General features: G+C 43.0%; 2 protein-coding genes across 14 annotated transcripts in view; both read left to right on the top strand.

The window, feature by feature from the left end:
- N4BP2L2 (NEDD4 binding protein 2 like 2) overlaps positions 1-2,589 on the top strand; it is a 62,277-nt gene extending 59,688 nt beyond the window's left edge. Inside the window, exon 11 of one of the 4 annotated variants that reach the window (XM_060287799.2) lies at positions 1,964-2,589. The gene's annotated coding sequence lies outside the window, so the exon portion shown is untranslated. The remainder of the gene's footprint in view (positions 1-1,963) is intronic. The other 3 variants (XM_060287800.2, XM_030882540.3, XM_030882542.3) reach the window with 3 other exon arrangements.
- A 4,717-nt stretch (positions 2,590-7,306) lies between these two features.
- N4BP2L1 (NEDD4 binding protein 2 like 1) overlaps positions 7,307-16,775 on the top strand; it is a 35,078-nt gene continuing 25,609 nt past the window's right edge. For 7 of the 10 annotated variants that reach the window (XR_004044791.3, XM_070044075.1, XM_070044076.1 and 4 more), the window contains exon 1: positions 7,307-7,712. Coding sequence is in view for 9 of the 10 variants with exons in the window: in XM_070044075.1 (XP_069900176.1) it covers positions 7,537-7,712 (176 nt within the window). In the remaining variant the exon portion in view is untranslated. Of the gene's footprint in view, positions 7,713-9,531; positions 13,225-16,775 lie in introns of those variants that run through there. The other 3 variants (XM_030882551.3, XM_060287960.2, XM_030882545.3) reach the window with 3 other exon arrangements.

The following is a 16,775-nucleotide window of genomic DNA, read 5'->3' as shown; positions in this document are numbered from 1 at the left end:
TATGAGGGATTTCCACCCCCTCACCCCTCACCTCCACCCAGATTGATAATGTGGTGATGGCTGGGAATTAGGGATATAGGTTATATTTAAATATTAAAAGATTCTCTAGGAAAAGAGGTAAAACATGTAGACAAACTCATGTTTTAAACTTGACATCAAGTGACATTAAAATAAACACATGGCACTTTTTTTTCAAATGCCTAAATTATGAAATAAACACAGCTGCTATGATTTCATTATGTATCTGTCTGCATTTGATAAGAATTGAATGTACTCTGCATTTACCATATGTTTTCTCTTTTCATTGTCTCCATTTCTCAGCTAACTAGAAATACACATATACCCAGTAAAAATGTTTTTGTTTGTTTTAAACATGGTTCTGCTGAAAGAAGAAGGGGAAGGACTAAAGATCTGGGAGAAGAGTTTAGAGATTTGGAAAATGTGGGATAAATATAGGAGGGGAAGAGATAAGAGGCTATGAGGAATTCCAGAGAAAGGAGGTGAAGAAATTCATTCATTTGTTCAACAAATGTTTATTGAGTTGCCTCAGTTCAGACATTGTTCTACACACTGAGGATATAGCAGTGAAAACATTCCCGGCCTCATGGAGTTTATGTGAGGCTTCCCCTCAGTGTGACACCAGTATAAGCAGCATGCAACAAGCATGGGTATATTTGGCAGTAGCTAATTTCAGAGTGTTTTCTATCTGCTAATTTTGTGTCAAGGACACTTTATGGACCATACTTTTTTGATTTTTATGTTCATCTTCTACATTCATGCTAAACGAAATGCCCTCTGTGAACCTCACAGAGCAGTCATCCCTAATTATTTGTCCTCTCTTTTTGGGGAATTTTATGAGTGCTGTAGCCATGTACAGGTTTTTTATAATTGTAATGAGAATGGGCCTCTTAGTTTTGTGTTTGGCATAATTAATGATCAGTGGGCGTCACGGGGTAAACAGAAATTTAGAAAGAAGGAAATAGCGGGAGAATGTGGTTGGCTCTGGGAGCCTCAAATCCCTGCCTATTTCAAAATCCTCTTCTTGCTGGTGGCCATGGTGTTTATATTGCCTCACTTCTTTAAGGACGTAGGGCAGAGTGCTGGAAAGAGGATGCGTTTGCATCTTGAAGCTACTGCTGACTGGCTATGTGACCTTAAACAAATTACCCTCTCAGAGCCTCAATTTCTTCACCTGTAAAAAAATTACATTCATAATACCAATCTGTCATGGGGATAATAAATGAGGATTAAATGAAATAACTTGTGCAAAGTTCTTACCATAGTGCCTGAAAAATACTAGGCTCTTAGTTAGGGTTAATTCCCTTCCCCTGAGTACCTTAGTTGGTTACAGCTTTGTCTTTGAAATGCCCCTGGCAGAATAGAAATTGTGTTATCTAGGACAGGGGTCCCCAACCCCTGGGCCTTGGACCGGTTCAGGTCTGAGGCCTGTTAGAAACTGGGCCGCACAGCAGGAGGTGAGTGGCGGACGAGTGAGTGAAGCTGCTTCTGCACTCCCCATCACTCACATTACCACCTGAACCATCATATATCTCCCCCACCCCGCCACCATCCGTGTAAAAATTGTCTTCCACGAAACTGGTCCCTGGTGCCAAAAAGGTTGGGGACCACTGATCTAGGAGAGCAACATATTGACTCAATAAACTTGTTAACACATTTGCATGAGTTAAATGTATTTATTATTAACTTTATAATGTAAATAGCTGGGTCATCAGGAAATGGGACATAGACCAGGATTTGATTTAGAGACAGAAAGTTGGGCATAATCAGGAGGACAGGCTCTTGAATGAGGCAGGACCAGGCAGGGTGCGGGGCTGTGGGGACAGCGTGAAGTTCTAGATATGAGGGGGTGGCATAAATAGGTCAGGAGTTTGGGAAACTGACAGCAAACTCCATTCATGTCACCATTTTGTCTGGACTTGTCTGGGCTTGTGTTTGTTTGTAGTTGAAGTCTCCGTCTTCCTGGTACTGTTGAAGATCCTCATCATCAAGAAAGAGTGCTAAGTGCCAAACTGAAGGATAATTTAGAGTGATACACTCAGTGGATACCGAAATTGGTTTGAATAATCTGTTCAACTATTCTTAATCAGTTTCCTGATTACTAATAAAAAAACTCAACGAAAGAGGTAACAACTTGAACATTTTATTATCTAATTTTGAAGATATTCACCCTACTTTATTTCATGAAGAAAATAAGGCACAGAAAACTTGAGTAGCTTATTTTTAAAATTGCATCAGAATAGAAGGATAGGCCCTATATCCAAGTATGGGTCCATGATTCCATTTCTAGAATTCTGAAATCCAAAAGCCTCTGAAAACCAAAAGTTGTTTTTATTTTGTTTTGTTTCTTAAATGTTTGGCATGAAAACTAAGTTGGCAGCAAGACTTGACCCAAACAGACAGGTTAATTTTACTCCTTATTTATCCCACTTAGCGTGACTCTTCAGACATTTTACTGCAGAAATATTAATGTGTTAAATTACCAGGGGTGCCCTAGACCCCACTTAGAACTTCCTAAATTCTGAAACATATCTGACCTCAAGGATTTTGGTTAGAGATTGTGGGACTTGCAGTATACTACAATAATAATTATTTTTATTATTACTATTATTTTAGTTTAATCGTACTTAACAAACTTCAAATACAAAAATTCGTATTTGAAAAGTATAAATTAAGGGGTGATTTCTCATTATTCAACATGTAGGCATTTATGTAATCTCTCTGTTTTCAGAAAGGGAGTGTTGCCTGCCGTATCTTGCCTCTTACTCCTCCTCATCCTGTTTTATCTTCTCCAGAGAATAAACCTCCAGGCTTCTGCAGGGGGTGGGCAGCTGCCTGACTGTGTGGACATTTGTTTCTTAAACAGACTTTCAACTGACCTTCCTGTTTAGAGTCCCACGTCCAGCCCTAAATCTTCCAATTCCTGAAATTTTAGGGGTTATGCAGAGTAAATAGTATTGTTTCTTGGCTTTCTGTAATTCAAGTTTTATTTTTAATTTTTTTTCCAAATTAATTAACACTGGGCATTTAGCGTTCCAGTTTTTGAAATTTTGTTGCTGTGATCTTCTCTCTTTTCTTACAGTTTATACTTGAAAATAATAATGATTACCCACCCCGCCAAAAAACCTTTACATTTTCATGGGGTTTCAGTGAGGGAGTGGAAGTTAAGTATTTGAGTTCTGTCTGCTAAATCAGGAACTGAGCACTTTATTTAAAATAGCTCAATATTTTTCCTATGTTCATTTTGTACAGTTTCAGTTTATCTTTCTACTAGACTGTCAGTCTCTTACAGACAGAGACCAAGGTCTTCAGTGTTTGGTTGAACTCCCTAAGGTCTTGCTCTCTGTGCAGGCTCCTAGAGCCGTTGTGAAACTGGACTTACCTTTGGCCTGGGATGGGATGATTTCAGGGAAGAGCTGATCAGGATTAGGGTTGAAGCAGAGGAGACTCTGGCATCTGGCAAATGTTTGCTTTCTTAGGAGACTTCGACAGCAACAATTATGGATTTCTAATGAATACATTAGAGTCCACACCACCATGGCTGTAAGTAAGGGTAACATCATAAATATTTAACAATGAGTATGGCAGGGCTGGTGACCAGTTCTGAGACTCCTTTGTACTGTATTGATGCATACCAGCTAACTACCCACCTAGGCTTCTACTTAGGTTCCAGGAAGCCCCCAGCTTTCTCCAGCTCCTGCCTTTATTACCTTGCCCTAATTTCCAGAATGGAGCTTTAGAAAAATGGGTTGGGGCTACTTTCCCCACCTCCCAGGCTTCCTTCTCAAAACTTATACTCCTCAAGTGTCCCTGTGAACAGTGGCAAATACTAGGTGCTGTGGAAACAGAATTATGGTCATCGCCTTTGGGGAGGAGTGTGATGCCAAATAGAGAGAGGGAAGGAATATAGGAGGCAGAGGCAGTGTGAGGTTAGAATGAGCAAAATCAGTCTTATCCAGAGGACATTTCTGCATTAGCAGACTTATCCTAGGCCACCGGAGTCCTGAGCATTTCCCCTGTCAATTCAGGCAAGCAGACATACTCTGCATGACTGCTCTCCCCTTGTCCCCCTTCCCCTAACCTCTTCGAGCTTCCTGCATCCTCCATCGAGCTTCTAGGGGAAGGATAAGGGAAGAGCCAGGAGGGAGCAGTTTTAAGTATAGAGGCACTACCTCTGAATGGCCAAATAGTGTAGACTGTGGTGGAAGGTGAGAGCTGGAGGTGCTGTAGCAATGAGGGGTCCACCATAGAAACAGCTAAGCAGGCACAGAGGGATGCTTTCCTGTCCTTTCCATTCATGTCACTTATGTAACAAGGTGAATAAGTATGTATATAAGGCATTTTTTTGAGTAAAAAATCAGATAAAAGCTTTTGGTAGATGAAGAAAGGACATAGGATTAGAGAAAATTGGGAAGCTACTACCTTTATATTTTAAATGGTTCTACTATGTTACAGGGTCTTTGGTTAGGCTGCTTTGGAAACTTCGTCTTGGTTTCTGACTTCTGCCATCTTGGCATCTGCAGGAGAGGAACCCAGGGCTGACTTACAATTAAGCATTCCAAATCGTGGGGTATTTGGAACTGTAGGTTCGAGGGTTAAATTCCTGGTTTCCAGTGGCTCTTCCTGTGCACCCTCTTATTTTTCCACATCTTGTTAAACAGTAATAATTAGAGAAACATTTGAATGTTTCTTCATTTGCCAGAAATTACTCCTAAGATTATTTCTTTATGTCTATCATGGTAATGGTTTGTAGTGCAGCAACGTGAAATTGTGCTGGTCATCACCTTCTAGAGAAATGGAACAGAACCTTAGAGCTGAAAAGCTGGTTGGGTGAACTGAGGGCATGAAGGAGTGTTGTCACAGGGATCCTCTGACTCGGGGGTAGCCTTCCTCTCTGGAGGCTGCCACCTATATAGGGCCAGTAAGGATCTGAACGTAGATACTATCTGGGAGCAGGGTGGTTCTCAGATCTGCCAATATGGTCACTGACTGTTTACATTAGTCCTTAGCTGACGTTATCACTATCTTTTTTCAGTGTTAATCTTTAGTAAATCCCAAGCTCAGACACATCTACTGAGAAAGCAGTTTGGGTCCATATAGAACTATTGAGCATCTCTGAATGTCAGATGCTGTGTTAGCTCTTGGGGTGACAAGGGCAACACTGTTCTTGCCTTTGAACTTACAGTCTAGTGGGAGGAAACAGATACACAAACAGATAGCTTTAAACAGTGTGGTTCTGAGGAATAAATTGGGGAAAACAGAGCTTGTTGACTAGTTAAATCTGGGAGCTAAGAGAAAGGAGAAGTGTCTGGGGTCACCTTCAGATACTGCCAACCATTTTCTCCTCCTTGAACTCTCCCTCCCTGGGGCTCCACACACTATCTTACAGTTCTGTCTCTCATACTCTCCTTCAATAGATCCACTTCAAAGACTGTCTTTAAATGCTGTCCCCGAGCCCCCTCTTCAGCCGTCTGCTCTTTTCTCTATCTTCTTCTCACAGGGGAAGGATTTCCAAAGCTCTGTCTCCATCTCAGACCTCTCTTCTAACAGCACATTCACATTTTCCAGCATCTACTTCATCGCTTCAGCTGCCACAGGCACTGCAGACTCAGTGTGCCAAAACTTCTAGCCCCCAAAGCTGTGTGTCTTCCTGCTGCCCTCTCCCACACTGCCTGGGACACCCTCTATAGAAGGAAATAGAAATGGACAGAAGTCTCATGCAGCACTGTCCAACAGAAATATGTCAGCCACATATGTACTTTAGACTTACTAGCCAAGTTAAAAAAAAAAGAAACATGAAATTAGTTTTAATAATATATTAACCCAATACACAGCATGTTATCACTTCAACACATAATCAATATAAAAATTATTGAGATATTTTACATTCTTTTTTTTCATACTGAAGCTTTGAAATTCAGTGTACTTTAATCTCAGTTTGGACCAGCTGTTGTTTGGGCCAGTACTTCAAGTGCTTAATAGCCACATGTGGTTATTGGCTCCTATGTTAGAGCGTGCAAGTCTAGAATGAAAAAGGTAGTTTTGCGGCTGGGTAAAAACGGTCTTGTAAGAAGTATTGTAGATACATGGAAGTATGATAGGATACATACATTATAAGCAACACTATTTTTATGATTCATGTATATTCTCCATTCCTTATGGTTTCCCTCTAATATTTAGAGAAGCTTTTGAAATTTCAGTGTTTCTCAGAAGTGCTAAGAATTCTTCCTCCAATGCTGGGAAGGGATTTTCAAGAGAGTAGCTCATCTCCCTCCGCTCCCCCCTCCACAGAACCCCAAGAGGAAGGCGAAATTGTCAGCACAGAGCCCCCCCCACCCCCCACCCCCGCACTTGGATAGTCCCTTCCACTGAAGCTTATTGTGCAATCTCTGGGTTTTGTTTTAGAAGGAAATTGCTTTTCTTCACAATTCCTTTTCAAAATTTTCATACCTTAGCTGCCAGAAACAAAATGTATTTACTTTACAATGGTTATTACAGCCAAAGCCACCATATATCCCGGATTGTTCAAGGATGGTGTTAATTTTTAATATTGTCTCTTTCAGTCCATGCATCTTGAATTTTAGTTCAGAAAATAGGATCTCTCTTTCACACTCCTGAGTGTGAAACAGTGGAGAGTACTGTGGTGATCAACCAACTGGCGCTCACCAGTTCCTGGAACTTAGAACTTAATTCTGGATGCTTTTCTGTTGTTTCAGTAGACTGCTCCTTTCCCTGCTCCTGCTCCTAGGGAGGCCATCCCTTTCCTGTGGTAACAGGTCATGAACCTGGGCAGTAGCCCGTCCTTCTCAGGAGGCCTAGTTTATACTACTGTTCATAAATCAATCTGAGTTTTAAGAGGTGCTTTGTTTTTGAAGAAGAAGAGATTTCTAAAGTTATGTAGAGGCAACAAAGCTTTCTAAGAATATTTTTGGCAGGCTGATACAGAAGTATTTAAAAAAAGGAAAAGATACAGGCCCTGGGAGAGTGGTGTTAGCCGTTGGGACACCAGCCAGATATTGGTGCTCACAAATTGGGGGAGACAATGGTCTTTACTGTTACTGTTCAAAATGCTGTTCACGGTCTCTTATCGTCAACTAAAATTATTTCACTTTCAAGGTCTAGGCCAGTGTTAGGTGGGGTGGAGGAGGGCTTTTGCCTAAGGCCTGCCTTCCACGCCGGCGTCCCGGGGAAGTGTCCAGTGTCCCACCCGGTGGGCCTCTCCCCCCAGGGCGAAGGGCACCCGGAAGCGTGGGGGGGCGGGGAGGCAGTGGGGGAGCGGGGCGGGGGTCGCGTTGCCCAGGTTTTCCCGGCTGTCAGTCTCCCAGCGTCCCCAGCTTTCCAGGTAGGGACGACCCCTCCCACGCAGCGCAGTTCGGGCGGGTGGGAAGGAGGGGCTGGGCTCCGAGCGCCCGCCCCTCCATCTATCACATGGCCGGAGAGCCACAAAAACAACAGCTTTGGCCAAGACCGTGACTTCAGGAAGGGGAAAGCAGTGTTCTCGCAGCCAGCCCCCACCCCATGGAGGAGAGTTTTCTTGAATCCTTTGGGAGGCTGAGCCTCCGGCAGCAGCAGCAGCCGCCTCGGCCGCCCGCCCCGCCGCCCCCGCGTGGGACACCTCCGCGCCGCCACAGCTTTCGGAAACACCTCTACCTCCTGCGAGGCCTCCCGGGCTCGGGGAAAACTACGCTGGCCAGGTAATGACGCGTCCGGGCGCCGCGCGCGGACCCAGCCGAGCCAGCCCCTTGCCCGGCCCCGGCCCGAGACTGACGGGGGGAAGCCGGGCCGCCCGGTGCCAGCCGGGCCGCGGGCTCGAGACGCGGGTGGCCCGTCCCATTGGTTTCCATGCTGCACCCTCGCAGGAGGACGGCTGTCAGCACTGCGCCTGGCGCGAGCCCCAGATGGCACCGGCCCCCGCACGGCCCCTGCGCCAGCCGGGCGGGTAGCCTTCGCCCGGAGCCTCGCAGCGCGGGGTCGGGGGCCCGCGGGCAGTCTTCTTCAGGAAAGCCCGATGGCGACTGCAGAGGAAACCACCGGGCCTCCCGCTGGCACGCAGGCACCCGCCACGGTGCGGCAACAGGCGTTTTAAACCTGAGCGGAGAAGTGGGGGCCCAGGGGCAGGGGCTGGGACCCGGGCGCGCGGCCGCGTAGAAAATCTGGCGGAGGGAGGCAGCCCTGCGTGTGCTTTGGTGGCTGCGAAGGCGCACAGGTGCCCGGGGGAGGGGGTTGCGCGGCCGCTGGAGGCCGTCATTGACACAGCTTCGCAACGGGAGCCCAAATTGGTTTACTCGCTAGGTGCGCCAGCGGCCCCCGTACCGGGTCAGCGTGAATTGCACGGCCTCGTTGCTGGGGCCACGTTGCTAGGCCCGCCGCTCCAGCCTCAGCTCCCTCCACGCTGTCCTGCGCCTGATGTTCCTGCAGCGCTGAACTGTTTCTCTCCTTGCCTTTGCTGGCGCTGCCCCGCGTGCCTGGTTTGCCTGCCCGGGTTGCCTTCTACCGCCCTCTCCCCTACTGATTCCACCAGCCCTTTACGACTCAGGCTTATTAATCCTCGCCCTCCGGGCTCCCCCTCTTCCTGTTTACACCTCTGTGGCTGCGCTTGGTTTTGCACATGGTTTCGTTTATCCTTCTGTAAGTTTCTTGAAGGTAGGGGCCGTATCTTACCCTGCAAAGCACAATGTTTGGCAGTAGTATGTGTTCAATAGAAGTGGTCCCTTGCCCTCAAAGAGCTTTCCATCTCACCAGAGAGGTAAGGCTAGCTGTAGAACCATGGGACTGGCCATAGAACTGTGGAACCAATGAAGAAGAATCAAGGTCGTAGCACACATTGAGAAGCGAATTTGAATGGTACACAAAGACCGTGGGAGGAGGGTCTGGGTTCTTTAGGGTCAGGGAACTGTGACAGCCCTGGTGGTGTGCTGCCAGTTTTAGTTAGGATTCCTGGTTGATTTGTGGAGTAGAAGCCTTTAGCAAAACAATATTGCTACATTTTCACAGATTCAAGAGATGGGCGACTTCCAAAGGGCCATTGGTACCCTTTTCTAAGAAACACGCACATTTCAATAGGCCTTCTCTCTGGCTGGATAGAGAATGGGGGAGCCTGCCTAGAACCCAGCAGAACTTGGTTATTTTATGATACAGTCATGGTGGGTACATCTGTTACCAACAAGGTATCTTCTGAAATCAAATCCCGATCAGTTTTACTTCGGCTTTGCTGGTCTGTGGCCTATCACACACTGTCCGAGAAGGCAGTAAACATCTTTGGCCAGATTTTGTTTATAATTAAAGAAGGGAAGTAATATGGTGAGTGGAAGGTGCACAGAATTGAACAGCAGAAGCCGTGAGTTTGGGACCTCACTTTCCTCATCTCTAAAGCGAGTGGATTGGCCTGGGTAGTCTTTAAGGCCCCTTCTGGCTCTAACATTCTACACTTTTAGGATTTTAATTCCTGGTTGACATTTGGCTAAGCGGAGGACACCGGATGAGAGACCAGCTTATTAAAGAACATCTCTCTAGGGACGACTGGTGTGAGCACTTCCCTGGGAGTCTGAAGATTGTGCCTTTAGATTCTCTTCATCACAAAATAGTTGGTGACTTTGGGCAATCACCTGCCTTTAATTCTTTTTACTTTCCTTTACATGTGAATACTGAGAAGGAATTAGATGATTTACTGAAGATCTTTCTAGCTCTTAATTTCTAGTTGTCAGACTTAAAAATGTTTTGTTAATAATGGCTAGGTAGGGAGCTCTGACCTTTGAGTCAATTTATGGCTTCTTTTTTTTTCTTTCTTTGCCTGTGCCCCACGGCTTGTGGGATCTTAGTTCCCCAACCAGGGATTGAACCCGCACCCCCTGCACTGGAAGTGCGGAGTCTTAACCACTGGACTGCCAGGGAGGTCCAAGCTCTGCCATTGACTCGATATGATCTCAACTCCTCTGCACCTCAGTTTCCTTCCCTTTTAAATAGGGCTATCTGCTCTGTCTACTTCAGAGGACTCTTGTGAGGATTAAATGTGTATGAGAGAACTTGTTAAACTTTAAAGTGCTGTATAAATTTTAAGAGGCATTAGTTACTGCCGAAGATGTTGATCAGCAGAGATAATCTTCAAGGTGTTCTTAGGGAGAAGTCTGGCTCTGAAGTGAAGGAGGCAGCTGGGAGTTGACATTGTGAGTTCTCTTGATAGGCTGGGCATTGGCAGTTCTGAGAGCACAGGACTTTGGCCCTGCTTTGGGGTGTGTTGTGCATTTACATGGAAATCAGGAAAGTAGGCAAGGATACAGTCCACAGCTCAGCGAGGAGAGAGGTCTGCAGGGAGGATGCAAGGTGTAGTGGGTGTGGCAGGCCACGTCCTTCAAGGAGCTGCCTTCCCCACTTTTTTGTTGGGGGGTCAGGTTGGGGAGAGAAGGAGAATGGCAAATTATTAAAAAATACATGTGTAAGAAAATAGTAAAACTGTAAGCCTATCTTATGTATTTTTGGATTCTGGGAAATTCATATTTTCATTATTCTATGTATTTTCCAAATTTTCCATAATGGACGTGTATTTCTTGGATCAGAAAAATAAAACTTTTTTTTCTATAAAATTTGGAAATCGTTTTTACAAATGCGGGTTCAGCTTTTTTCTGCTTAACTTTTGTTTCTCATTTGATTAAAGAATTAAAAATGTTTTTGAAATTAGAATATGTCTGGTCTTCCAAATCAATGTTATATTTCTATGCTTTTCACCTATATGTTTTCAGTTTGCAGGGACTGGAATGTGGAAACCATCTATTTAAATTCTTTGGACAGGTTAAAAAAAAGCAGTTAGAGTTGTATCTAGTTTAAAATTTTTAAGTACATCAGAGTACTAAAAATTTAGCTTGTCCCTTATATGTGTTTTGTCACCTCTGTTTCATTTAAAAAGCGTTTCAAAAATAGGTTCTTACCATTGACCTGTAAGTCCTGCTTCCAGGAATTCATCCTAAGACAATAACTGGACAAGTGCATGAGGATAGAGGGATGTTCAGCAGAGTTTTTGATGTGATAGAAAAAAATATGAAAAAGAAAAAAATGTGAGCCGACTTAAGTGTACAAAAATAGAGGATTGGCTTATAAGTCATGAGTCATTAGTGAGAACATAGATGTACATTTGACTACAAATAAATACACAAAAATCCCATTTTCTGTTCAAAGAAATGTGTAAAAAGATATTGTTCATAGTGTTAACGCAAGTTAGTGTGCCGGACGCACAGTGAGGCCAAACAAACTGAAACGTTGGAGTTTGGAACAGAGGAAGGTTTATTGGAAGCCCATGCAAAAAGAGGTGGCTCATGCCCTAAAAAGTCCTGAGCTTCCAGAAGGACTTCGGCAATGCACTTTTAAAAGCCAGGTGGAGGGGGCGGGTCGCAGGGTTTGTGATCAGCTTGTGCACGGTTCTCTGATTGGCTGATGGTGAGGTAGCAGGGTGGTATCACAGGGAGGCCTGGAGCTGTGTGTTTATGGTCATCAAGTAGTTAACGTCTTGCATTTGTTGGAGAGGGGAGTTTTTTACATCTGCAAGACAACTCAGGAAATGTGCGTCAAATACTATTATCTGGATAGTTCAGAGAGGAGCCAAAGCAGAGGATATGGGGGAAGGCCTGTCCCAGGAATGCCTCCATGGGGTCCCGCTAGGTTACAATAGTTGTTGATTTTTAGGCAGTGGGATGGAATATAGACTTTTGCCCCTGAGTTATTTTCTCATTTTTTCTACAACAAATACATATTACTTGTTAACTTTTTAAAGGTGAAAATAACTTTTTAAGTTAGCTGCAAATAGTTTTATTCAGTAACTTGGCTCGGTAGACCTAGGTTGTGTGATGAAGCATTTATTAAATAACCAAGTAAATATGTCATTTTCTATATAAAAAGGCTTTCCTAGGTTTATTCTTGATTGGACATACTAGAAAGCTTTTTTAATCTGTAAGGAGACTGATTTTAATTATTTGGTGCTATTATTTAATATTTTATTAATTAGCATATGAACTAGCATAGGTCACTTAATTGAACACTTCAGGTTCTTCTTCATTAAAATGAAGCTAATATTCCATTAGTAAGTTTATTGTGAGGATTTAAGGTACTGTGGTCAACAAGGATCCTATGCTTATGAATGTGAAAGCACCGATGAATGTGTGGGCCATATAAATACCAACTATTGTTAATTTTTCACTAGTCAACAATAGTAGTATTTACTGAGTACTTATAAGACTGTTAGCACTTGCTTAGTAAGGTATATACAAAATAAGATTAAGAGAAGGAGCCTACACAAGACCAACAAATGGAAGACAATAACCAGTACACTGCTGTGGGTAAGTAAAGTCTCATGGGGAATAGCCTGTTCTTTGCTGGTGGTGTTCAAGGCCAGGGGAGTCACTGAGTATGGTTAGGAAGATAGGATAATTAGGGAAGAGCTAGTCTCCTCCATGTGGAGATGATTCTTGACCTGGCCTTGAAGACCAGGAGGATGTGACTGCACAAAGGAAGAGGATTACTATCATGAATAAGGAGATGGAGATTGGAAAGAGCTGGATGTTCTAGGCTCATGAAGAGCATGGTTTTACTGCAGTGGGTTGTTTATATTAGTGAGTGTGTTGGTTAGGTAAACCCAGGGCCAGATCATGGAGAACGTTAAAATCTGGATAAAGGAGTACAGGGTTGAGAGAAGAAACAGGATTCCTGTCCTAAGACCCTTTCACTCTCAGCACGTGATCCAGAACTATTTCCTTTTCCACAGCTGAACTGATAAACTCACTTGGATCTGCACTTGTTCTGTCCTCCAACTTCAGTGAAAACATCTGTGGACGTCTGTTTACCTCTGTGCTTTCTTCTGTGCGTGTGTGGACATTTTAACTGCTTTTAAGTGTCCAATTAACTGGTATTAATTACATGATGTGCAACCATCTCCACTACCTTTTTTAAAAAAATTTTATCACCACAAACAGAAACTCTGTACCCATTAAGCAATAACTGTTCATCCTCCCGCCCTCGCCTCAGCCCCTGGTAACCTCTGATCTACCTTCTGTCTCCATGTATTTGCCTACTCTAGATACCTCATGTAAGTGGAATCATACAGTATTTGTCCTTTCGTGTCTGACTTATTTCACTTAGCTTAATGTTTTCAGGCTTCATCCATGTTGTAGCATACGTCAGAACCTCATTACTTCGTGGCTGAATAGCATTCCCTTGCATGGATATACCACTAAATTGTCCTTTTGAAATGAAATGAAATGGCAATAGTATAGTCTTTTTTTTTTTCTTAATGACGTTATTTGAAAAATTAAAAGTTGTCAACCTTATGTCAGTCCCCGGAATGTTTTTGAATCTTTACGTATCAATCAAAGCAAAGTCTGGGGACCACACTCTAGGACATATGTCCTTTGCAATGTGCTAGTTTGTTTTGGCACCATCAAAAACAGTTTGTAACATGGATTCGGTAGGTTCAAAGGATGTTCACTGACAGCTGTCTTTTCTCCTCATTTTTATCTCTGGACAACATGGAATTTTCCATCAAAAGAAATACCTTTTCATTATTTCTTGGCATTAGAGCTTTCCAAAGAGGTGAAAGGATGCTTTCCTGATGTGATGCAATGATGGGACAGAGATGGGGACAAAGGTATACTTTACAAACAAACACAATTTTTTTAAAAATATGGGAAACAGTGAGAAGAGGGGATTAGTTAACTAAGTAGTGAGTAATTAGACCCCAAAGTGTACTCACTCCACAGTGCACTAAGCCAGCAGGCCTGGACCATGGTGTTTTTAATTATGAGCATAGGGCTCTCATAAATAAAAGCAAGGTCAAAATAGGAAGTTGGCAGTATTCCAAGTCTGTGTGTATGAAAATAGAGTATCAGGCAGGTGACGTCTCAGAGTTTTAGCCACTTAGGTCTACTTGGAGAAGGTACTTTTTATATTTTTAGTAATTTTCCTAAGATGGGTCCTGAATCTCTTCTCCCCATCGCTGAGAATCCTTGCAGTGCCTCTCTTTGGAGGCTGGGATGAATGAGTACTATATGTGCTTCCTATGTTCACAGAGAGTAAGAACACACTCTGCAGTATGTGTTCACAATCACTTACTAGAAAGGTAACACAGGAGAATCCCCACCACCATAGTCCTGGAGCTGTCGGGGTAGTGGAAGAAGACCCTGCTGAATTGGGCAATATAGTGTCGCAGATGTGGTTATGATTAGAGAAGCAGTAGGAATAGAGGAAGAAATGAAAGGGGAAGAATGTTTTCATAGGAAAATCTCAGGAAATGAACAAGAAGTTCCCACAGTGTTCATCTAGTCCAAGCTCAAGACACTAAACTCTGAGAAGTTATATACTTTTAAAAAAAATTTTTATTGAAGTATAGTTGATTTACAATGTTGTGTAATTTCTGTGCAGCAAAGTGACTCAGTTTTATATATATATATATATATATATATATATACACACACACATATATATATATTCTTTTTCAGATTCTTTTCCATTATGGTTTGTCACAGAATATTGAATATGGTTGCCTGTGCTATACAGTATGACCTTTTTGTTTATCCATCCTATATATAATAGTTTGCCTCTGCTAATCCTAAACTCCCATTCCTTCCCTCCCCTACCCCCCTCTCCCTTGGCAACCACAAGTCTGTTCTCTATATCTGTGAGTCTGGTTTTGTTTTGTAGATATGTTGATTTGTATTGAATTTTAGATTCCACGTATAAGTGATATCACTTGGTATTGGTCTTTCTGACTTACTTTGCTTAGTATGATAATCTCTAGTTGTATTCATATTGCTGCAAATGACATTATTTCAAGAAGTTGTATATCTTGATCAAGTTCATAGCAATGAATTCTCCTTATTTCTAATCAGAGCTTTTTCTTCTGCACCAAAGGAAGAGACTAGTGGGACTAAGGTGGTAAAAGTATAATGAGGTTGGTTTCGATCTACTGTTCATGAAAAAACAGGTAAAGGCCCTATTAAGTGGGCTTAGTTTATTACCTGGATTTCAACTGTCAGGGTAAGGAAGCCACATGTTATTATTTGTCAGTATTGGTGATATGTTTCTTCTAATACAAAAAAAATTACCGAGAATTGATTTTATTTATTTTTGGCTGCGTTTTGAGTCTCCATTGCTGCGCGTGGGCTTTCTCTAGTTGTGGTGAGCTGGGGCTACTCTTCATTGCAGTGCGTGGGTTTCTCATTGCAGTGGCTTCTCTTGTTGCGGAGCACAGGCTCTAGGCACACGGGCTTCAGTAGTTGTGGCACACAGGCTCAGTAGTTGTGGCTGGCAGGCTCTAGAGCACAGGCTCAGTAGTTGTGGTGCATGGGCTTAGTTGCTCTGCGGCATGTGGGATCTTCCCAGACCAGGGCTCAAACCCATGTCCCCTGTGTTGGCAGGCGGATTCTCAACCAGTGCACCACCAGGGAAGCCCCAATTTTCTTTATTAATGTGGTACCATTGAGGGCCATGGGGAGAGATGAGATTTGGATTTCTAAATAAGTATTCATAATTATCCTGACTATAATGTGTTGGGGAGAGATAGCCAACACTGACCTCCCAGGGTTATCTCATGTTTCTTCCTCACTCACTCACATGACAGGATATTTATAACATAACCCAACTTAGTGCCCAGGTTCCTTCTTGGCATTTTGACGAACTCTTCTCTATATAATGGCAACCGTTCTAGGCCCATTCAGACTCTAGAGGAACCCGGTATGAAATTATTATCATTCCAAGTTACCTAAAGATAGCTAGGTTCAATGAGATTAAGGAAATAGTACGATAAGAGGAAAACTAGTCTCACGTCTGATTGTTCCTTCATAATGCTCTCCGTCGCATTGCAGGCATGGCTTGGGGAGAAGGCTATCTGTTTTGATCAAGGTAAGAGCCTGGGAAAGGGTATGGCAGTAATGGAGACAAAAGAAAGCCCACATTTACTGAGTATTGACTGTATGCAGGCACTATATATGCTAGCTTACTGGATCTTTACAATAATCCTAACATGGAGTGTTTTTATGTTACAGATGAGGACGTTAGGATCAGAGAATCATGCATTTGATTCTGAGATTCAGGATTTCATAATGCACAAAGTGGTCTTACCAGCGATGTTCATGGACAAAAACACCTACATCCACTTTTGACGATTAAGGAGTCCTGTTGAAGTATTGTATAACTAGAATATTTCAGTGTTCTTTACCCATACTTTTTAAGGTTATGATGAAGAAAAGGGTCTGAAAGGGACCTTCTCTGCCATCCAGAAAGGCCCTCTGGATGGTAGCACCTCTCCAACCTTCTTTGCCCCTTACTTTGACTTTCTTTTCTTTCTTGAACTTAGCACCACTTGGCATATACATACCTGTTTATTATCTATTTCTTTTATGAGAAGGTAAGCTTCATGAGATGTGATGCAAGCTCCATGAGATCAGGGGCTTTATTCTGTTCAGTCCCTAAAAGAAGGCCTGGCACATAGTAGGTCTAAATATTTGATGGATGTGTTAATTCCAGAAACTTCCTAAGAGTTGGTAGCTCAGAATCAGCATGGGTCTTGAGTAAACAACAAAACCAAAAAGGAGATTATTCACATAAAGAGAAATGTAAAAGAACGCACGAGCTGTTGAGAATAGACAAGAGGGGGAAAAATAAAGAAAAAGAAAAAAAAACTTTAATTCCGTTCATAAGAAACCCATTCCTGTGTTTTACATGTGAAAATGTTTCATGTGCCATCTCCTTCACCCAATAGTTATCCTAAAGAGAGATTT

This window comes from Globicephala melas, chromosome 18, assembly GCF_963455315.2.
Source record: "Globicephala melas chromosome 18, mGloMel1.2, whole genome shotgun sequence".
NCBI classification, from domain to species: Eukaryota; Metazoa; Chordata; class Mammalia; order Artiodactyla; family Delphinidae; genus Globicephala; species Globicephala melas.
Note: the sequence above shows the minus strand (reverse complement) of the source record. Positions and strands in the feature narration are given on the sequence as shown.